General features: G+C 48.1%; 1 protein-coding gene across 2 annotated transcripts in view; it reads right to left on the reverse strand.

The window, feature by feature from the left end:
- The window catches only part of ADGRA2 (adhesion G protein-coupled receptor A2), a 109,136-nt gene that overhangs the window by 46,801 nt on the left and 39,335 nt on the right, over positions 1-23,000 (reverse strand). For both annotated transcript variants that reach the window (XM_044437419.1, XM_044437420.1), the window contains exon 2: positions 19,810-19,881. In XM_044437419.1, the coding sequence (XP_044293354.1) occupies positions 19,810-19,881 (72 nt within the window). The remainder of the gene's footprint in view (positions 1-19,809; positions 19,882-23,000) is intronic.

Raw genomic sequence — 23,000 nt, forward strand, 5'->3', positions numbered from 1 at the left:
ATTTGGAAATGCTTGTACATTATCCTTATTCGAGTGCCAAGAAATGTTCCAAAACTAGCAAATTCCAGTTCTGAGCTGCTCAATCTAATTAGGCTTTGACTTTGAATTAAAAGAAAAAATAAAGAATTCTCAGGAACAGAGATAAGAGTGTCCTGGGAGGCTTAAAATGCTCCTTTTTAAGCATTTTAAGCTGAATTCTGCATGTTCCTGTTTTCATAGTTGTCTGCTAAAGTCTTGCCAATAAAAAGGTGATTGTAAAATTCAGTGGCTAAAGGTGGTAATTAGATGGCTGTAGAATCTAGTGCAGCCTTCCCTGGGTCTGGATGGGGATGATGGGAGTTGTAATTCAATCCCTTTGAAGGGTGCAAGGCTGGGGAAGGCTGGCCTAGTAGACGGTTCAGCACCTCTGTCCAATGGAAACACAGTCTTCTGATGTACGTAACATGATCCTACGTCTAATAATAATTTATTAGCTGCTCTTTTTATGTGGAGCATTAATATGTGACTGAGCTGAGCAGCTGACAGTCTTGACATGCGCTACCTGGGCAGAACACCTGCTGAGGTTCTTGAAAAGGAGACAGCCATGAAGAGTTCTGAGCCCTGCATAAACTCTGCATGGAGAAGGCGGGCGCTTCTGGTGCAAACTCTGGATTTCCTGGGATGGCTGGATAGAGTTCATGGCCAAGATAAACGACAGCATAAGAGCTACTGGGGGCCTTTAGGACAAGGCGGCTGTCAGTCTGCTTGCTTAGAATATTTACAGCCTGTTTTTTTCAATCGAAATAGAATTCCCGAAGAAATAATGATAATAGAAATAAAACAAAATGTTTATTCAAAATGCTTAAAACCTCCAACTCATAACAGCAGATTTGAAACAGCAAAATAAATAGATCTAAGAAGAAAAAAAGCATCATTGTGTGAACATCTAATAAAGGAGTGGATCAAAACCATTTGGTATCAAAAGCCACAAGACCAGTCAGTGTACAGTAAAAGCTACTGCTTGGACAAAAGTCACTGGCATCAAAACCTTAATAATTTAAGCTGGCATCTAAACTTTAATAATCAGAATACCAGGGAAAGTGCTCATATGAGAGGCAGAGCCACCACCAAAAAGCCTATTTTCCTAGTTCATGCCAACTTCATCTTTCAAAGGTGGGGCCACTTGGAAGAATTGGAATCATGGCTCATTTGGATTTCTATTTCCAGAATATTACCTGTGGCTGGTTCTATGGGCTCCAATCATTTTTCAGCGGGCATATCCAGAAACGTGTGTTGGAGGCACTAAAGCTCTGCCTACTGGCCTCTGGCGGGCTGCCTGATCTCCCTTGCTTTTAATCATTGACAACAAATCACTGGAAAGATCCTTCAAAGTGCCGGGAGGAGAGAACATCAAAGACACACAGCTCCACCTCTTGTGTTAAGCAAGTACTCTCAGGATGGAGTTGCACACATGCACACAGACACCCTCAAAGAATGAAGGACACAGCTTGGGTGTTCCACACACACTAACTATGGAGTTACAGTCAGAGTCGGTAGCCAGAAGTATCATTTAATCATTTGGGCTAGCAGGCCGCTATGGAAAGTTCCTGGCCTGGGATTTTTGGCACTAGACTACTGCAATGCCTCTGCGCTGGACTGCCTTGAAGACAGTCCAACGATTCAATCTGGTGCAAAACGTGTCTGCCAGGTTACTACCAAGAGCCAGGCAAGCCATTCACACCACATCAATCCTGCCTCGATTACCACTTGGCTTCCCGGTCCGGTTTAAATAGCTGGGTTTGACCTACACAGACCGAAAGGTTTGTGATCATTTTCGCTGAAAGCCTCAGCACTTCTGCTGCCTGCGGCCAGAGAAGGGGAAATGATTTACGAGAGCGGTTTTGGACCACCAATGGTCCATCAGAGCTTTGCTGCAGGTCTGTTGGGGGCCACATCCTGCTCGCCGTGGATGGGTGCTGGGGCTGGCTGTACTTCACCACCTCTTCCTGGGTTGGCATCGCATGCAGGGGGGTGCACCAGTGCCCCTGGGGCAGGGGTGCGGAGGGGAGAGTCGGCTTGGTATTTTGTTTCCTTGTTGGCATTTTTTTTTTTTGGTTCGGTTTCTGGATGTTTTGGAGAATTTTCAGTTTTTTGGTGTTGTCTTTGGGAACTAATACACAGAATACTGTATTATGTGTATGGTGCTTTTTGTTTCTGCCTCAGTGGTCCCTCAGGTGGCTTTCCTATTTTGCCGGTTCTCAGCAGGGGAGAACCACTGATTTAGGATGCAACCCCATATCCACCTACCTGGGAGTAGACACCACTGAATACAATAGGACTTCTGTCAGAGTAGATACGTATGGGGTTGCACTGCTGATGTCAGGACTCTCTGGATTTCTTTTACATTTAGGATTTCCTGGCTTGCTTTCCCCCATACTGGCCTTGTGATATTTTTAACCCGTATTTAGTTTTCATTTGTATTTTAAGGTGTCACTTTTAATCTCTTAACCAATACACTACACTGCCATAGAGATTGCTGGGCATAATATTGCATTGCTCTTATTACATGTGTTTATGTTTAGCATTGTTTCTAAAAGTTCCATTTCAAAAACTAAACAAAACATCAACGTTTCCCTTCCCCCCCCCCCCTTCATTTTTCCTGGTGGCAATTCAATTGCGCTACAGTGATTTAGGGAGAAAAAAAGAATCTCTGTGTTTACAGATGGGCAGGCAGATGACAGAATACACACACATCCCTGATGCCCCTCAGATACAGCTCCCATCATCCTTGACCTTTGGCCACCCTGGCTGGGGCTGTTGGAAGTTTAAGCTCTGAAGGCACCAACTCAAGGATGATTATATAAATATGTATACGCTCACATATGCCCCACCCCAGAAGGAAAATGCGTTTTGTGAAGGTTCTTTGTGTGTGCACAATTTCCACTGCTGACGTTCTCTTTTCTTGCAAGATGGAGAATGCAAGGCACAACAAAACTGCAAAATAACTGAGTGGTACAGGAAGCAGCCACTCATCCCAAGAAGGTTGCACAGAGTTCCGAGAGAAGAGACACTGGCCTTCTCTCCTTGTCTAAGAGTCCAAGACCAGCCCAACTAAGTTGTCAGCCCAGGGGAAGCATCTGCAGATTTGCATGCACTTCTGCACACAAGTTCCAAAGAGGTCAACTATACACATATCTATACACAGAACAAATTTCCAACTGCACCACCCTCCTGCTTTTCTTTGGGAACCTGCTTTCCTTGGAATGTTTGGCATTGTGGAGATTCATGATGCAGAAGTGACTTCAAGCGAGCCCAGTAGCTCTTGCAAAGGGGAGTCTGTGCCTCCCTTACTCAAGGAGGGAAGGTTAATGATGGCTTTTGCCAGATGGAGCTGCCTGCCAGCCGATTACTGAGGACGCGATCGATTTACTAGAAAAGTAGTTTCTCTTTCAAACTTCGGGCTGCGCAACACCAGCCCCTCTGAAGGCCACCACCAAGGAATGTCTTTGGCCTGTGTTTGTCTTCATGATCCAGTTCCAACTTCCTGGTTTCCACTTATGGGGCCTAAAACAACAAAAATGGCTTTGCTGTAACCTGAATATACGCTCTCAGTTCTTCCGCCAGGTATTATGCGCCTAGTTCCTCAGAAGAGAAAAGACAAACAAGCACTGAATGGCTGGCTCCAAATATGTCCAAGCATTGTTCCAGGACATGCGCATGGGTGCACTGACCCTTGAGAAGTCATGGTGGAACATGTGAACTGCCTCCATAAATACTGGGACCTGCTTGTGACTGTTAAGCTCCTGTGTGTCTCCCAGCATTGACTGAACTGGCCTGCTGGCACAGAATGTTCAGAAATATTCTAACTGTAGAATTGGGGATGAGTGGAGCAAAAGCTGGCGACCCTCAGAATGTCTGCAGTCCAGCTTCTTGGAGGAAAGGAGAACCTGTGATAAACATGAGGTTTCAACCTTCATATGTGTGCTAGGAAAAGAAGGCACTTTGCTGAGCAACGGAGAAGACATCCAGAAAAGTAGTGGTTAGGAAAAACAAGATAGGGCCTCTAAAAGGAAAAAAATGCACAGTACATAACTTCAGGCAGGACTATATACTATTTGGGGGCTAGAAACTCTCCCACACACATGCACCCTCCCACTGGGATACTACAATACTAGGGAGACGAGCATCGATCATTTTCCTGGCACAACAATTGTTTCCTCCTTGCCATTTAGTGTAAGCCAAAAAGAGCAGTAAAGTAGCAAAACAGAAGTAGCAGCCCAAGCCTTGTTAATATCCTTGAGTTGTACCAACTCAACTCATCCATGAAAGCAGGACAAGGCCATGCGCTGGATAACTCATAACTGATAACTGACATGAGCTGGATGGGATACACCTGCTGTAACACTGGCATCAGCGTCCTGGCAGATACAAGAGACTTTATCTTGGAAATGTCTTTCCAACATATCACAGCAGGCCTCTGATGACTCCACAGGGTCCTCAGCCCAACAGGTACGTCTTGGACAATCCTGAGAAATTCTGTTGGGGGCCACATAGAGGAGCCAATGGAGGCAATGAGAGGCAACTTTTTTTGCTGCCCTCGTTGCAGCAGAGATGAGAGCAGAACATTTTTAGGATTTTAAAGGATTGTGACTTTTAGAAATACACACAGAAACAGGATGGGACAAGCTTATCTGTGAACACTCACTAAAGGAAAAGGAACTAGATTAAATGCTTTGGTCCCTCCCTCCCTGAGCGCTCCTGCCAGGTCATCGCGCATGTTTCCAAGGAAGAGAATTCTGCCAATGCAAATGAATCTGCAAGAAGTCAAGAAGCACTATCAAGCCCTAATGGTCAAGGCGGTGGAATACTGGTTGGAGCCAATCCATCAATTCTTCTGGATTCAGGGGCCTTGCTGAGACGGTCATGTCCCAGGTGGGACCTCAGGAGTAACTGGAAACATTTCACCTGTGGCGTTTCAGCTCACCAGGAGTCTTCAGGCAAATGTCTACTTGTAGTTAATGATCACGGAAGGGGTGGGCAGTGGCTTGCAACTAGCAGGGCCCCCGCCCTCTGCCAGTGCAACTGCCAGCCGCACCTCCAGCAGCCGCATGTTGCAGGCCAGGAGGACGTCAGGAGAAGGATTTCTCTGAGTGAGTGGGCATCCTGGCCAAACGGGATGGAAGGGGCCACAGGGCCATTGCGTCCATGCAGGATTCTGAGTTGAACCATTCCTCTCAGATGGCTGTCCAGTTGCATCCCAAGGGCCTCTAGTGTGGGAGAGCCCGCCACCTCCCTGGATCATGGGCTCCATTGCTGTACTACTGTAAGGGTCAGGAAGGTCAGCTGGACCCACTCTTCCTGGAACTTGAGCTCATTATTCCATGGCTTGCCATCTGGGATGATCCAGAAAAGACCTTCCTCTTCGCGACAACCCTTTCAGTTCTTGAAGAGTGCTAGCATATCTCCCCACAGCCTTCTCTTCTTGAGGTTATCTCTTCTCATGAGGTTTCGTTTCCAGTTCCTGGAAGATCCTTGTTGCCCTCCTCTGAACCCTTTCCAGCTTGTCTGCATCTTCTTAAAACTGCACTGCCCAGAACTGGACGCAGGACACAAGATGAGGCCTAAGCAGTGCCGAGTATTCCCAGAGCCTCTCTTTCTCATACTACAGCAATGCAAACGTAGGGCATGATTCAGCATCAGGCCCACAGCTGAAATCCCATTCTCCCTTTCACATTCATCAAGCACACTGGGGTCTTTTCAACTGGCCTACATATCTAGATAAAATATTTCAAGGCCACCCTTTGAGAGCAGGAACGCTTCCAAGATGACGTGCAATGATAAAATCCTAGTGAGAAAACCCCAGAAATTTATGAAATTAAAAAAAGGGTAATTTTCATTTTCAGAAGTTTGATTTCTCCTGTTAGAACCCTGGAATGGAGAGACCTCCATCCATCTGTGGGCTGACCACAACAAAGCTCCAAAGAGCTCTGTAAAATGTTTCTATCAGAGAAATACGCATCTTCAACCGGATCTTATGTCCTTCTGCATGAAGCCAAATGCAGAACATGGCAGCTGAATAAATTCATGAAGAAGGTAATTCATGATGGTTAGTCCTGATTGCTCCAATATCAGAGGCAGCAGGCTGACATACAGCAGTGCTGGGGCACATGGGCAGAGGGTGCCGTCGCAGTCACGTAGGCTTGGGGGAGTCCTACAGGCAGCTGCTGTGCAAACAGGACGCTGTCCTGGGGGAATCCTGGTCTGACCCGGCGTGGTTCTTGTGTTCTTAGGAGGAGGCTTCGTTTTTTTCATTCCCATCCTTCCCAGCCACTTAACATCTCGCAAGCTGCCTTGTAGCAGGCTGGGCTGTTTGTCAATATAGGCCAGTACTGTCTGCTTGGACTGAAATCGGGTCTCCCGTATGTTGAGCTGAGTCTTTTTTCCCCCAGATCATGGTGACTGGAGATGCCGAGGACAGACCTTGGGACCTTGTGGATACAAAGCAGGCCCTGTGCCACTAAGCAGGGACAGACGCCCCCGAAAGCAGGAAGGACCAGGAAGAGCTTGTCCAGAATTTCTATTTCACCCATTCATTCACATTCCGTTCAAAAATCCAGACCTGGCTTTTCCTTTCCAGAAGGCAAGCCACCTAAAATGGCTCTCCGTTACAACCAATCAAGATGAATCCTGATGTAACCGGCTCTCAGGCTCGGCATGATCAGGCATTTGCTGACGGTCCACTCCCCAGCAGGGGATCCCTAGGCCTGTTGCTCCTCTTCACCATTGCGACCTGCCTCTTACCTGCCTTTCGCTCGGCCCAGGCAACCGTGGTGGTGCTGGGGAGATGCGGGAGCAGGAGTGGCACGGCCTGGTTGCTCCCTGGTGCTCAGCCTGTCCTGCAAACAAGCACCAGGCAAAATGGCAGCAATGCAGAGAAAGACGGTGCGGAGCGCCATGGATGACGGCTGTGAGAAAGCAGATGCAGTAGGGAAGGAGTCCCTTGGGTATCTCTCTCCCAAGGGTCCTCAGACACCCGGAGCCAGCACAACACCCAAACCAGCACAAAAGCAACCCTCACAGTCTTCAGAACAGGCATGTGACTGATGCTCCCGTGGTGAGAGAAGTACAGCCACTGGGCAGGTTTCTTGGAAGTGCCGCCACCGCTTCATCCATTAAAGGCGACGCACACACGCCCCTGTAACCAGCACTGGGTTTATCTTGGCTGAACATCTGGTCCCTCTCAGCCAACACGTATTTACAAGTTCAGTGTGAAAGTTCACAGCTGTCACTCGCCACTATTTCTATTGTTACACTGTGTGTTATTGTATCATTTATTTTTTATTGCACATTGGGAAATGCTTTTGAATTGCCCGGATAACTCAGCTATTGGACCATATAGAAAATAAATCACAATAAGATGGTGGTGGCGGCGGCGGCGGCCACAGCCTTTATATCACACCTTTCTTCCTCTTGCAAAGAACTCAAGGCAACTTTCCGGGTTCTCCACCAATCCACAATAACACATTTGTGTGGTAGGTTAGGCTGAGAGACAGTGCTTGGCTGACTGGGAGCTAGAACCCAGGTCTCCTGAGCCTTGGCCAATCACTAAACCACACTGGCTCCATCAACACTGATCCTTTAAATCATAGAAGGGGTCTTCACAGCTCCCCCAACTTCTGCTTTCTTTCCTCAGAACATTAAAAATAGTACTACCTTTTGATCCTAAGACAGTCCTGTTGGGTGTTATGGGCAAGGAACAATACCACAAATGAACAGAGAGCTGATTGCCTCTTCCATAGGAACCTATAGGACGCCTCCCCCCCCCCCCCCCGGAACCTACAATGGAGAAAGAGGATTTTATACCTGGAACTGCATTCTTTTGATGGCTCATCCCCTCTAAGGACCAGGTAAAGCCATCCAATTTGGCATTTACAGACTTGAAAGAAGGAGAAAAAACTCATTAGACTATCTGAAAATACTTCTAGTGTTGTTTAATGCAGCAATGCTCTACTTTCTCTCTTGATTCTGTTTCCCAGCTATGAAGAAGCCTGCTGTTTCGCCAAAAGACCATGGCAATTCTGCACAACAGCATCATTTTGTATTGTCAAAAATCAGGGCTGGGGTGGAATCTGACGCTATTTGATACATCATCCAAACTGTCCTTGGGTGGTTCCAGGAGCAAGTTGCAGCTACCACATCACCTGGGAGAAGTTCCCGCATTTTACTTTCATGCTCTGATCCTGCAGACTTCAACATCAAGTCACACTTTAAAAAGAAGAAGGGGAGGGGCGGGGGGAGCACTTCCTTGTAACGCTGTGCCCTTTGTAATGCCCTGTCCTGCCTGATGAAAAGATGGCAAGATCCCGAGAGCCGCCACTGTCTGGTGACGCCTAGACTGGCTTGATACAGAAATGATCATCCAGTATGGATTCTGGAGCTCATATGGCCTGTTACTCTAAGTTGCATCACCCATGAGAAAGTCTGCGCTAGGTTTTTAAAAACTCAGGAAATTATTTCTAAAATAAAGAGAGCTGTTAGTTTTTCAAACAGAGAGTAGAAAGAGAGGACTGCTAGTTCCATTGCAGCTGTTTACAAACAGGCTCCAGCCATGTGCCAGAGGCAACTGTCCACTGGCCCCAACCATGTGTGGAGCTCAGTATTACACCACAACTGCAAATGGGGGGCGGGGGGGGGTCACAGTCATTGCCTGCTTACTTCATGGCCACTGGCAACTACCTCTGTGTACATGTTCCAGTGTCCCTTGTAGGTTTTCCAATGCCCTTGCTCTGTGGTCAGTAATTGTTCTGTTCCTGTGTCAGGGATTCTTTTCTCGAAATATACTGGAATTGGGTTGTGATGAGGTGAGGCCGTGATGTAGAAAACTACTTACATCTCAGGAATGAATTGCTTTAAAATGTACCCCACACACACACTCAAAGTAGTTCAGAGTAATAAAATCCAACTGGAAGAAAAGGGAAAAGGGATTTAGCAATAGGAGATCAACAGATTTTGTTGCCTGACATAGCGCAGTTTTTCTTTCTACTGAAGTTAACTGGACTATTTCAGCTGCGTACCAGGTAAGCCACACCGCTGAACTGCGACAGGAGTGCTGCCTCCCCTGGACCCAGCCGGGAAATCCTCCTTAACAAAGTGAGGGACTTGCTCTGGAAATCTGGCTAGGGTATGCAGTAATTACTGAGAGAACAATGGGTTTAGCATTTGGAAAGAGGCAATTAGCAAACAGGAAATGCCATTCAGTTTGCAGTGGAAAGAAACTTTCTGCTTTCTCATAATGCAGTTATCCCAGACATGGGTGTGGGATCCTACAATGGGAAGGCCAGTTCCCATATTATACAAATGATAATTTGCATATATTAAAATATCGGTGATGGTAATATGACCGACCATACCAGAGGATTTCTGCCTGTGTCTCCGTCTCAATGCATGGTTCAGCATTACAAAGATCAAGCAATTAAAGATTCTAATAGCACAACCCCTACACACATTAACTTGGAAGTAACTCCCATTGTGTACCAACAGGGATTACTCTTAGTAAATATGCTTAGGATGGCAGCTTAATAGCTCTGCCTTATGCTTGTCTCCCCAGAAAATAGCCAAGCAGAGTTCAGTGAGACTCACTTCCAGGTAAGTGTGTAGGACTGCAGCCTTGCAATCCCATAAGGGTCTGTTCAGACCATTGCATTTCAAGGGGGTCATGCCCTGGTGAGTGAGTTTAGGACTGCCCCATAAATCAGTTAGCAGCTTCACTTTTAACCAACTTGTTTAAATGAATGTACGCACTGCTAAACATGGAAGGTATTCTATATTTTTTAAGAATCTGAAAGGGAGAGGGCAGTTTCTCTTCAACATGACAATTTAATGAACAACACATACCATCCATTTTTAAAGAGAAGAACCATTTTGATTCCATTGTTTTTTTAACCAAAGTTGGAAATGCTGAGTGTAGACCTTTCCCTATTGCAGTAAAACAGTACCAGACCAAAAGGCACAAAAAAGGAAAATAAAAGAAAGTACAAGATCTGTTAGGGGTGTGAAGATCCCACACCGAAATGACATTTTTGATACTGTTTCCTACTGAACTGTCAGATAGACCTGCATATTCTTAGAAGTTGGGGAGGGAAGCAACTAGGTGGGAAGGGTCAAACCTTCCTGTGTTCAGAGGTCACAATGCACATCCAGGCTACACATGTTCACTTTAGAGTAAGTAAAAAGTAACAGAACTGTGCACTACATAATGAATGGAAGGCGTGGTCTGACTTTAGGCCAACCTAGCCAAGCTGGCATGATAATTCAGTGGCAGAGATGGAAAGGGAAAAGTACCCAGCCTTCCTCAACCCTCAACGTATTTTGAACTGTAGCTCCCATCAGCCTCTGCCAGCACAGACAATGTCCAGGAAGAGTGGGAGTAGCAGCCCAGAACATTTGGAAAACAGCAAGTCGAAGAAGGCTAGCCTTGCCATCTTTTATAACAACTGAAATACACAAATAGGATCACACAAAACTTCCAGGAAACTTATCATTCATCTTTTTACCAGTGGGGGAAAATGTCTCAGTATTTATCATCTCGTGGAGATAAGAATAAGACTGGCATTATCCCAGTCTTCCCACTACCAGATGCCCTCCTTTGGACTGCATGTTTTCTCACTGATTGTATTGACTGGAGCTGAAGACAGCTGAGCAACAGAGCACCTGAAGCGCACCAGGCTGGAGAAAGCCACATTCAACCTTTGCACATTTAATTGCTCAAGCTTCTCGTCTGTATGCCTTTGAACAGCTTTTACTTGGCACCACAATTCGGCATCAAAGTGTTTCAGGTGAGCATAAACCCCACTCAGTTTTTTGGGAAAACAAAAATGTACCAGGGAGCTGCCATGCCATGCTATGCTAGCAGGAGGCCAAGTCCATCCATCTTTCTCGCAGAGCTCCTCAAAGGGATAATTCTTCTGCATCCCATACAGCAAGAGCCTCCGAGCCACTGCGAGCAGCAGAGCCAAGAAATGGGACCACATGACAATGCCAAGCCTCGACTTCATCCCGGCCCAAAGGACATGTTGACTTTGGCATTTTCACTGAGCATTTTAGTTGCATTCTCTTTCATAAGCAGCAGGTGACTAAATGCTTATGTTTGCACTGGAAAGCTCTGGAGGGGAAAACAGCTCGCCTTGATGGACTCTTGAGGTTCCTGCCATGAGCCACCATTATTTTCTCCATAGTGGCCCATTCTCCTCTCACCCTCTCTCACGTATACACACATGTGTGCACACAATTGTGCATGGTCTCTATGGTACACGCACTGAAGTACATTATGTTTCCCTTGAAACAAAATCAACTCTGCTTGAGAAGACTTGGGAGAGAGTTGGGTGCACGGTGCAAAAGGAATTCAGCACGGATCTTTGGAAGCAGAGTCCCGAATGAAGTGATACTGCGGGAAATCATTCTGCTCTGCCCGGTGCTATTTAATTCTACTCTGTGCTACTCAGGCTGCATGCTGGTGTAGTGCCACGTTTTATGGGTGCCTCATTTTAAGAAGGCCATTGGCAACCCAAAGCATGTTAGGAGAAGAGAGGCCAGGCTGACACAGGGTTCCAGAAAGCAAATCCTAGGAGGAATGGTTGACGGAGTGTGTAGGCTTTACTTGCAGGAGAGAAGGTCATGGGGGACTTGGCAACAGTCTCCAAACATCTGAAGGGCTCTCACCCAGAAGCACAGAGAGGACGGGCCTGTTGTTACTTCAGAGGGCAGAACTAGAGCGAATGGGTGGAAACGGCAAGGAAGCAAAACACCAGGAGAAATGTCCTCTTGAAAAGAGCTGCTTGGGAGGTGGTGTGCTCACTCTGCAGGAAGCAGGGAACCAGCTGTCAGTACGCTGTAGTGGCAAGAGGCACACATCAAGGAGGAGGCACAGAATGTTTTCAGAGGTATCTTCTTGCTCTGTGAGTCTATGAATCCACCAAGGGTGCTTCTTCTACAGAACAGCCTTCAAACAGCTTGGGGCCAGGACGCTCAAGCGAGAGCATTCTCCTTTAGCTGGCAGCCTTCACTGAGATCCTCAGACAAGGCATTCCTGGTGCTTCCACAAGAACCTCTCGTCTGCTTGGAGCCTCCTCCGGGCACAGCCTTCTGTCCACCAGCTTCCCCTGGGTGGAACTTGCTGCCTGGTGATGTTGAGCAACCACTGACATGGTTCTTGGCTCAGCACCTGCTGAAGATAGTTTTCTTTTTCTTTAAAGCTTTCCCTGATTGACCAGCCACTGTTTTCTTGTTATCCTTTGACTCTAATTATTTTAATTGGGTATTTCATTGTTTCCCTTCTCTTAGGGTTCACCACTTGGGAATATAAAACAGTACAGAAATCCTGAAAAAAAAATAAACAAGGCAGGAACTCTTGCCACTAATCCCCCAAAGGCACTGTGCAACTCTTCCATCTTCTCTTCCTCACTGAACTTTTTTTTCTAGGAAGAGGAGAGTTCATCTTCATCTCCTCCTCTTCCTCCTTTCTCTTTCTTTTTTATTTTGTCCCCATCTGGGTGTAGATAGGCTGGAACGTCTTCAGAGGAGGGCAACAAGGATGATCCAGGGGCCAGAAATGAGGAGAGGTGGAAAGAGTTGGGCATGTTTAGTCTTGAGAGAAGAAGACTGAGGGGAGATAGAAAAGCATCCCTGTGTGAAAAGGTGTCACATAGAAGAAGGACAGAATCTCTTCTAGATCTTCCCGGACTGCAGGACATGGAATAATGGGTTCAAGTTCTGGGAAGCCAGATTCCAGCTAGATATCAGGAAAAAATTCCTGGCTGTCACAGCAGTGCAACAGTGGAACCGATTCCCAAGGGAGGTTGTGAGCTCTCACACTAGAGGCGTTCAAGATGCAATGGGACAGCCCTCGAAGAGATACTGCTCACCTGGGAGTCCTGCACTGAACAGGGGTTGGCCCCCTGGCCCCCTCCAACTCCACTCTTCTATGATTTAGCCTGCAAAGCAGAAAAGTTACAAATCCGAAGCCACATCCCGTCAGTCAGACATGTGGAAAACCACCCAAACACATAAGAAGGAGGTCACCAACAGCAAGGTTTGCTTCCCCCACTTTGCGCTGGGACGTGCCAGAAACAGGATGGACGAGGCGAGGCGAGGCGAGGCGAGGCTCCTGAACCGGCATCCCCCCATCTCTTGTTAGGTCAGGGGTTCAAGCCCAGCTCAGGTTCACTGTGGAGGGGGCGTTGCATTCCCATCTGCTGGCTGCCTGTCAAGGCCGAAGCAGAGCAAGCGACAGGGCACAGCCTCGTGAGAAGTGTCTGCGGCACAAAGGCCATCATCTCAATTGGTACTAATTGACCCTGGTTGCTGATGTCATCGGTGGCAAATGAATAAGTTGCAGAAGGGGATCTCCTCAGAGCCATCCCCGTGAGGTCCCTTGGGCAGAGGCGCTCAGCTGTAAAAGCCAGAGGTGATTCCTTGCTGGCATTGCACAAGGGAGAGGCAAAGAGGCAGCACTTTCAGAGCCCTCTCTGTGCTGGCTTGTCGAGAGGGAAAGTCCTTTCTGCTGGAAATTTCCCTCGCTACGTATCGTTTATAGGCAGGGACACCTGTCACCAAATCAGACAGCCATCGCACTAACTTTCACGCACAGCAACCTCGGGACAAAGAACGTGTCTCTGTGCCAGACTGGGGGTGGGGTGGTGGGCAGGCAGATGAGCAAAAATAACCTACTTTAAAAGAGTATCAGTGGCCTGTTACATTAATGAGATTCAAATGACTAGGGAGCGCCACTCAGCACAAGGAAGCAGAATGGTCCCAAGTCGGACCATTACTCTGTGTGCAGAACCCTGGGAACCAAATCTGGTTGCCTGGGGTCCCCCAGCAGGTCATGGCCCCTTCCCTTTCCAGGAGGGGTTCCCAGGTTCGGTGTGGCTACCCCACCCCATTCTGACAAGTCACAAGCCTGTTCCTAAGGCTCGGCTCCTTAAACGAATATATGCTGGTCCAATCCCCGACCAAACTTGCTGGGTGGTCTTGGGCCTCTCTCTGGGGGACTCTTCTCTCGGCATAACTAACCCACCTGGCAAGACTGTTGTGATCATTCAAAGCAGGTGGGAGGATCTGCATGCCCTGCCTTGCACACCTTGGAGGAAAGTTGGGAACAGGGCTAAAATGTAGTGAAAGTAATCTGGACAGAGATGGGGGCAAGGGGGCCTCCATCCAGGGCAACCTGCTCCATGCCTCCAGAGCGTGCTGCTGAATCCAGGGGGCCCATATGCCTGGCTCTGCTGCTGCTCCCTGCCTGCTTGTTTTGCTGCCCTCCTGCTCCAAGCTGGGCTCATCCCCACGCCTTGCTCCTGGCACAAAGCTCTCATTAATGGCAAGGGATTATTGCTCACCCAAGGGGGCGTCTGCAAGCGGCGGGAGGCAGGCTGCTCAGAGGCAGTCCTCTAAGGGAGCTGAGCCCACGGGTTCCCAGGAAACAGTCCTTGCAGCTCAGCACTCTGTAACACCTTCCCGCCTCTTTCCCAGCCACATAGGTAGAGAAGCCCCAAAATCCATTCCAGTCAGCCCCCTCCTCTAGACGCAACCCCTTCCCCCAGCTAGCTTTGTGTTTGCTAGGCAACCCTTGAACTTGACTCCCAGGCAGGCTCTTTTGCATCCTGGCTTCCTCCTCCCACTTTTTGACTACCCAGCCTGGAAAACTGTGTCTAATTGGGTTGGACCCCAGGGTGCTGAAAATCTCTTTAAAGTCTCATTGTTTTGGGAGCCCTGAACAAACAGGCCGCCCTGATCCCAGTGTGCTCCAGATGGCATTAACCCCACGGTCACCTCTGGAATGTTCAAATTATCCTGGGAGACCAGAGCTGTCAGTCACAGGGTGGTGTGCCTGTCTTCACACCCTCTCTGCTCCGGATTAGGGCTTGTACATGCTGGGGGTGGTGCTGTTCTCCATAGCACTGGCGATGGGTGGGGGGTGGAGAGGCAAGACTCCCAGAGACAAGAGCCATAATTGTTTCCTCACCCAGTTGCACAGAGAGAGAGGGAGAGGGAGGGAGAGAAGCGGGCAGCGACTGGTTTCGAAAGAAATATTTCTTCGGGGCTTCACGAACTTCCCGGGACGGAAATGCTTTCAGCAGAATCTGCCTGCCTTCACCCATCAGATCTCCCACTCTGCCAGGGTGGGCACCCACAGATCCCACGGACATGCAGACTTAAGAGTGCATGAAGAAGCGTGCAGGATCAACTCAAAAGTTCACAAGAAGCTTGCACATGCAAAAGGCTTAGAAATCTCTAAAAGCAGGAGGAATCAAGCTTTTTAATTTGGAATCAAGTCCAAATTTATTTCTGGAGACGCTCTTGGGGTCACACATAAGTGCTGGTGTGGGGGGGCACCAAAAGTACCAGGGCCAAATTACCCCAAACACCTGTGTGTGATTTTGCTCAACTTTGCTTGGGTGCGACAGCTGTTCCAGCAGGAGGGCCAGGGCTCCTCGAAGAAGTTCTCAGGAGCCACATCCCAGCAGGGCCGGGCAGAATGCAAATGGGGCATAACAACCCTCTGACATCCTATCTGAGCTTAAAGCTCTCGCTGCCAAAACAAGGCAATTTCCGCCTTTTAGAATGGGAGAGGGAACTGCACAGAAGCCGCAAAACTCCCCCCAAAATGGTAGTTGGCAGGGGCATGGTCTTCCGGGGCACTGCACAAGGCTGGTTCTGCACTCTTGATTTAAAGGGTGAACAGAAGAGCGACTGCACCTGAGGCAGACTCTCCTCCCCAAGACCTTGTTCCTTATCATTTTTAACGGACGTGATATTCATTCTTTCTTTTATATACCCCCTTATGTGATAGAAAACATCAGAAGCTGTGTTGCCTGAGCAACACAGCCCCTGGAGCTTGCCTCCTCTGATACCTGGAATGGATTTGTAAAGTCCAGAGAAGCAGAAAATCAAAGGGACCGCTGGGAGCTTTAGGACAGAGGAAAAAAGGGAGAAATTCCGCATTCATTACATACTTAAACTATGGCACTCAGGTTCACAAGATGTTCTGATGGCCACTGATTTGTACAGCTTTAAAGGGGACTAGACAAATTCTCGGTGGATAGAAGGTCCTAGTCATAATGTCTGTACAGCACCTCCAATTTCAGAGGCAGTATGCCAGTTCCTGGGGAACGTGGGCAGGAGGGAGCCTCCTGGCCAAACGACATGGTCCTTTGGTCTGATCCAGCGTGGTTCTTCTTCATCAGGACAAAGACTCCCTGATCCCCACATTCGCACTGGCAGCATAGGTCTCGTTCATTCAGAGAGAGCAAGTTGCTCAGTTACGGACGAGCATGGACTTATCCCTCCTCTCTCTGCTTCGTTTTGCTTCCTCCATCGCAACCCAGCCTCGTTCAATAATCTGCCCAGTCACACAGTTGCAAGTGGAAGGCAGGGGCCTGATTTCAGCTCAGCATCTCAGAACAAACCCTCCTCAGTGTGTGAGGACCCCTTCCCGCACCCACTCCAGCACGCCTCGCCACCAATCAAATCCACAGCCGGATGGGGTGGGTGGGTGGTTGGGGAAGCGACGCACACGCAGATCTCCGCTCACGAAAGCCCCTTGAGCCATAGAGATGCCTTTCATGAGAAGATAAGAAAGTTGACTTTGTCTCAGGGACAATGTTGCTTTTCACACGGGGCCCCACAGATCGGCTTCCCCTCGACACCCTCTGCCGGCGGCCAGCCCGGTCTTCTCCACGCTGCATTAATTCTGAGGGCACATATCAGGACCAAAACAGATGCTGATGTGGGAGAGCCACATCTGGATGTCTCTTTTGTGGGAGGGGCACTCGAAAACAGTTGCTGGGGGAGGTTTCCACTGTGCCTGGAACGTGGGGCTGGACTGGGGGCTGGCCCCTTCCCCAGTTTGAACTGTGCAATGCTGAAGCCGCTGTTGGTTCTTCTAACTGGAATAAAGGCGAGTTGCAAGGGGAGGGGTGCACTGCTCTCTTTGGGGTGCTGTCCTACATGTACCTCGCTTGAGCTCTGAGGCTGTGGCTAATTTGAACAATCACTCTGGCAGAAGTTGTCAGAGGTACCCTCTCGGGTAGGGGAGTGAGTATGATGGGGGTTACATTGCATTTTTATCTACATTTATTTTTCCCTCTTGTCAGAAACCCAAGGGCACTTGCACAGCTCCGTTTTATCCTCAGAGCAACACTCCTGTGAGGCAGGCTGGGCTGAGAGGGTGCGACCGGCCCAAAGCCGCCCAGTGGGCCCCATGGCCAAGTGGGGACTAGGACCCAGATCGCCCAGGCCCCAGCCCCACACTGTCTCCACTGCCCACACTGGGTCTGGGGGTGCCCTGAATCTTTCAGAGCTGATTCATGCCCCATGGGACTTAGGTTCTGGATTCTGACGGAGAGAGATGAACACCTGAGAGAGGTGAACAGTGTGACTTAGTGGTTAGTGTGTCAGACTAGGACACGGAAGATCCATGTCCTTAGGTCGCTGGGAGACCTTGGGCTGATTATGTTTCTCTCTGCCTGACCTTCCTTATAGGGTTGCTAAAAGCCTGGAAGAGGAGGCCATCAACTTGGCCCTGGATGAGTGAGCTCTCTCTGAGGTGGCCTTTCAAATGATGACATGCCTATATCTGCATCATCTCCTGTGCATATATAGAAAATGCTCTGGGAGAAGGCCATGCTCATTCTCTATGCAAAAGGATCTACATATTTGTTTATTTACAGGGAGTTTCTGCCTACCCACCCAGAAACTGACATGTCTGATGAAGTGCCTCTCCCAACCACACTCTGAGAACCACCATGCGGGTTCTCAATGGAGCCACTTCCAGCCCATTCCATTCTGCAGATGATCTCACAGTCTAGCTGTGGGCTGAAGGCAGAAGTGATGAGACCAAAGTGCAAGAGCATCCAGAATATTTCAGCTTCCTCCAATATTTTAGGGGCTGGAGGTTCTTCATCCCTATTCAAGACGAACATCTGTCTTGCTGGAATTCCTGTTTCTCTCCATTCATGCACTGTCTATTTATAAAAATGCAGTGATCTGAAAGACATTACTAGTCTCTTGTCCAAAGGAGTGTTAACCTATTTTACTTTACTTCATCCTAATAAAGGTACAGCTTGTTTTTAATTTACTGTTGTTTCCCTGGCTGGAAAGACATGTGATACCATCCAAGGTTAGTCCTACATAGACTAGACCCACTGAAATGAATGGGAACTACAGTATCATTTATTTTAGTGGGTCTAATCTATGTAGGACCGACACTGGATACTACCCATGGTATATAAATGAGCTACAGATACAACTGAGAGCCAGTGTGGCGTAGAGATTAAGAGCATGGGACTGGGACTCAGACGATGTGGGTTCTAGGCCCAGCTCAACCATGGAGCCAACTGGGTGACTTTGGGCCAGTCACAGGCTCTCAGCTCAACCTACCTCACAGGGCTGTTGTGGGGATAAGACCAAGGGCAGGAGGAGGAGAATTATATAAGCCACTTCAAGTACTTTAAAATAAAAAGGCAGGATATAAAGCTAACAAACAAGCAAACAACCTCTGTCCCTCTGGGCATCAAAACTTGGATCAAGCATCCCCTTCAACCATGCAAAAGTAAAAAGTTTAAAAGAGCTCTTCTACCCGAAGGGTAATTTTTATCTGATTTTCTATTTGTGCAGCTGCATATTTATGTAATAGCTCACTTCTAAAATATCCTTGCGGTGCAATTGAAAAGTTTATTTTTAAAAGGTAACAACAGTATTTTTATACTTGTTCAAAACCTGGGATTGTATTCATTTTAATTATCTCATATATATCTTTGTTTTTCTTCCCCAATTTCTGTCCATGTACGAAATCTGTTCCTGTATTCCAAAATCCAGCTGGATTCCATCCACAGCAAAGCAAATGAATTGCTGAAATATCTAAAAAAATACAGCATAGAATTGGACGGGAGATCATTTAGCCCCCAAAATAAACAAACACCCCTGACTTTGATTCCTGATTTCCATTTCATATCCAACGCAGCCTGAATAAAGCGCCCAGCTCTGTGTCCCAAAATAAGCTAAGTTCCACCTCGAGTCATTTACTCGCAACAACAGAAGAGCACAATGCAACAACCTGATACAGTTGCAGCCACAGGGTGCTGTGATACACATTGGTGATACACAATGTGATACGCAAAGGCATGGAACGGCATACTGCTATGTCAAGCAATCAGCTGAGAACCTAGAAATGTTGCATATATGGAAAAACACAGTTGCTTGAAAACGTGGGCTCGAATGCATTCTTCTTTGCTTTAGCAAGTTCCAAATGGCTGGTCTATTACAGAAAAAAGTAATGACACATACTCTGGCAAAAACATCACAGCAACAGGTAAACCCTATACACTTTAATTAGAAGAAGGTTTCTGTTATCAGCAGAAAGAGTAACTGAGCAGGGCCAATAGCGATGGTGGCTGCCGCCGACAGAATTCTCTGCATTCAATTTCCTTCTGACCTCACTGTTTACAGTCCCCAACACCATCACCAGCCCATGCACTTTATAGGAATATAAAACTCCTGCATCTGATGACACGGCCATTGCCAACTAAATGTGTTAACCTCTACGGTGCCACAAAACTCATTCTTGCTTTTACACTATCAACAATCCCAAATTTAAACGCACCACTTGCCCTGCCCCGGTCCCCCTCGGGTACCTCTCCAAATCTCACAGGGCCCATCAGATGTTCCTTTCCCATCCCACCTGATTCTGCTGCAGCTTTGCTGGCCAACAGAGCAACAGAGCTCCTAGGAGCCCAGAACTGGCCCGAGTGTGCAATGGCGGACATCAGTACTTACAGTTTCTCTAGAGCGAGCAGTCCAAAGAAAGAGCCATTTTTCAAGGTTGGTATCTTGTTGTTGCTCAAAAGCCTGGTTGGGGGTGGGGGGGGGGGAGAAAGAGAGAATGATAGAGAGTTACTCATGATGCCTTAACCAAGCAGCCAGCACTTAAAAGGGCTAGGCTAGGTATGCAGGTATGCAGTCCTCAGTCGATTCATTTGCCACACCCAGATTGCTCTGGAGTGGGGGAGAGTAGACAATGCCCCCCTCAAGTCCTAAAATAAAGCTAGTATGGGCCAGCTCAGCCCAGCTGTTCCTCTGAAATTCCTTCGCATACAAAGGTATGCTGCTCAGCCGCCTACTACATATATGCTGCCTGATTTCTGAGGGGTTTCTCTGGCCCTTACTGTGTTTGCTTCTATATCAGCTCGTGCCAAAGTTAGAGGTTAAAGATGGGGAGCCAAGGCTGAGGGGCAGCAGTTGGTCTAAAGCCAACACACGAAGGCACAGCAGAGAAGAGAGGTCTTCTTCACACTGGGCAGTGTTCCCACCACATGTTCACATTCCCCATGCAATGCTTTCCTCAGACCCATCACAAAGGACAGTACTGCCGAGTATACACCGAGATTCCGCCAAGAGCAACTACTCATGCTGGTTAACACACCGCTGCCAAGTGGGGGAAGGCTGGTTTGCAGCCAGAATAGCTCCATGATCAACTTCACCGGGAACTGTCCTTTATTTATTATTTATTTATTTAGGAAACTTCTATGCTGCCCCATTCGTCGAAGCCTCACCTGGATGCCTGGTCTGTACTCTGCTTACACAGAGAACAATAAGAAAGATGAGAAGAACCCTGAGAGTTGCCTTCCAGCCACCTCTGGATGATACTGGCTGGCCAGCCAAGAGGTACGCGTAAAGCCCAGGTAGAGGAAGAGGGGTACGTTATCCCTGGGATGAACACACACACACATTCTGAAGGCACTGGGCAGCCTGCAGCCACAGAAGGATCCAGGGCTAGGGAGGGCCATTCGGGATTTTCTAGCAGGTCTTCTGCCTAAAGAACAAGCATCCTCCTGGTGAAAGACAGGTGGATGGAAACATCTCTTCAAAGGCCTTCCTCAATGTAGAATTGTAGCTCAGTGGAGACAGGAGGGGGGACCTTGGTGGACATCTTTAGTTTGGGTAGGCAGGTCCCTAGTTTCAGGCACAAGCACTAGAAGAGGGATACCAAAAGTGTGCACCAACAAGTTGCATCTAAAGTCCAATAGTGCCAGAATGTGACTTCTTCCTAAACTTGTTCCCCGGCCAGAAAGGAGTTTAGCATCCCTGACACTTCCAGTCCAGAGTGTCTTGTGCGCAGCAAGGGGAAATACTGTTATCTTTGTTTCATTCATCACCCCAGTGGGTACAGAAGAATAGGGATTGAAAGTGACAGCCATCCCCGCAGCCCACCCCAGCATCAAATGTTCTAAGGTATTTTAGACCCTTCCACGGCACTGGTCCTCAGGATCTTTAGATACAAGTTTGCCCTCAAAGCTTCCAAGCCGGGATCTTTTATTGAGCTGCCTGCCAAACTGTTTGGCTCAGACTTACTGCTGGGACTCATTCTCGGCCAATTGAGTCCCTTTATCCTGCCTATGCACAGTTCAAATATGCCCCCCGGCCGAGTCAAGGTTCTTGGCAGCACCAGAGCTGTGGGCTTTTTCAGGCCTCTTTATCCCAAAGTAAACAGTTTTAGCTGACCACAAAAGAGGCCCTCCTTTTGGCCTTGGACCAACAAGCAGGAAGTTAGCCATTCTGAAAGGAGAGGGAGAAAGGACAAGCACACCACCTCTATTCTCCCATGCGCTCATTAAAATCTTTCTCAATGAGCAATTAGCGCTCACAGACACCAGCTTGCTGCATTAGGGCCACCAGCCACCCAGAGCTTTTGACAGCTCGCACTCACGAGCCACTTCAGACATTCCCTTCCATCAAGGGGCTCCTCTCTCAATAGATGCTCAGCGGCTACTGTCACAATGTGGTGGGCCCAACAAGCCACTGTGTCGCTTTACAAGGAGACGCCCTCCCCTTTTGGGCCACCCAATGGGGAGCCCGCCATTTCTTCCATCCACTCCACTCCCCTTCCGTGTCTGTGCACCTCTCTTGTATCATTCGTCAAACTGTCTTTTTCTAGGAAAAGTGCTGTATCTTTTGACAAATCAGTGTTCCATCTGTTAGCAATGCTGAAGCGTGAGTGCCAACCCATGTACAGCAAAATCAGAACCACCCGTGCATAACAAGGGGTGGGAGCACAAGGAGAATAAAAGAGTTTTTATGAGGGAACCCCTAGAACTGAAAGTGGCACACTAAGGACTCTGAACATGCTCAAGGGCTACAAAGTGCTGATTATTCTGATGGGCTGTAAGATGCTAACCTAGAAAAGTGGAGGAATGGAATGGAGTATTCTTGGAGAGGAAACATCTGAGTGTCCGGTTGGTAACCTGACCAGGGCTGTGCAGTGCTGTAACATTTTGTTGCAGGTCCCACTTATATTGTTTGTTCAGCTGATGGGCACTGCAGTGCGAGCTTTCTTCAGAGGCTGTGGGATTAACCACCTCCTGGAGCTGGGCAGAGGTGGGATCCTGATCTTTCCAAACAACTTGCTTGCTGCTTCTCTGCAGGGTAAGCAGGCTACTGGCAGCAGTGCTGAGAGACGGAGATGTGTGAGCAAGCGGTGGCAAGAAGAAAGGCTTGTCGCAGGAGGGGCCCATGTAGGGGGTCTTACTAAAGCACATGCTGGACACCCGGCACCACCACTGCAACTGGTTTCATTATGTCTTAACTAGGGCACGATGTTTTGTATAGTTAGATTCCCTGCAAGGAACTCAGAGCAGCTTACAAAATCCTTCTCCTCTCTCAATCTTATCTTCACAACCACCCTGTGAGGTAGGCTGGGCTGAGAGGCCATGACTGGTGCAGAGATATGCAGTGAGCCTCGAGAAAGGGTGGGGATTAGAACTTGGATCTTCCACATCCCACTGCAACACTCTAACTAGCACATTCTACTTCAAAGCAACCCCGTGTACATCTGGTCAGAAGTCAGCCCCTCTGTCTTCATCAGGCTATCTCCCAGGAAGTGTGTGCAGGACTGTAGCTTGAAAGATGGCAAACCTTGCCTGCACTGAGAGGCAGTTAAAAGGAAAAGGAAAAAAGCTTTGCTATGTAAA

The sequence above is a fragment of the Varanus komodoensis genome, unplaced genomic scaffold, assembly GCF_004798865.1.
Source record: "Varanus komodoensis strain SLA01 unplaced genomic scaffold, ASM479886v1 scaffold30, whole genome shotgun sequence".
Lineage (NCBI taxonomy): Eukaryota > Metazoa > Chordata > Lepidosauria > Squamata > Varanidae > Varanus > Varanus komodoensis.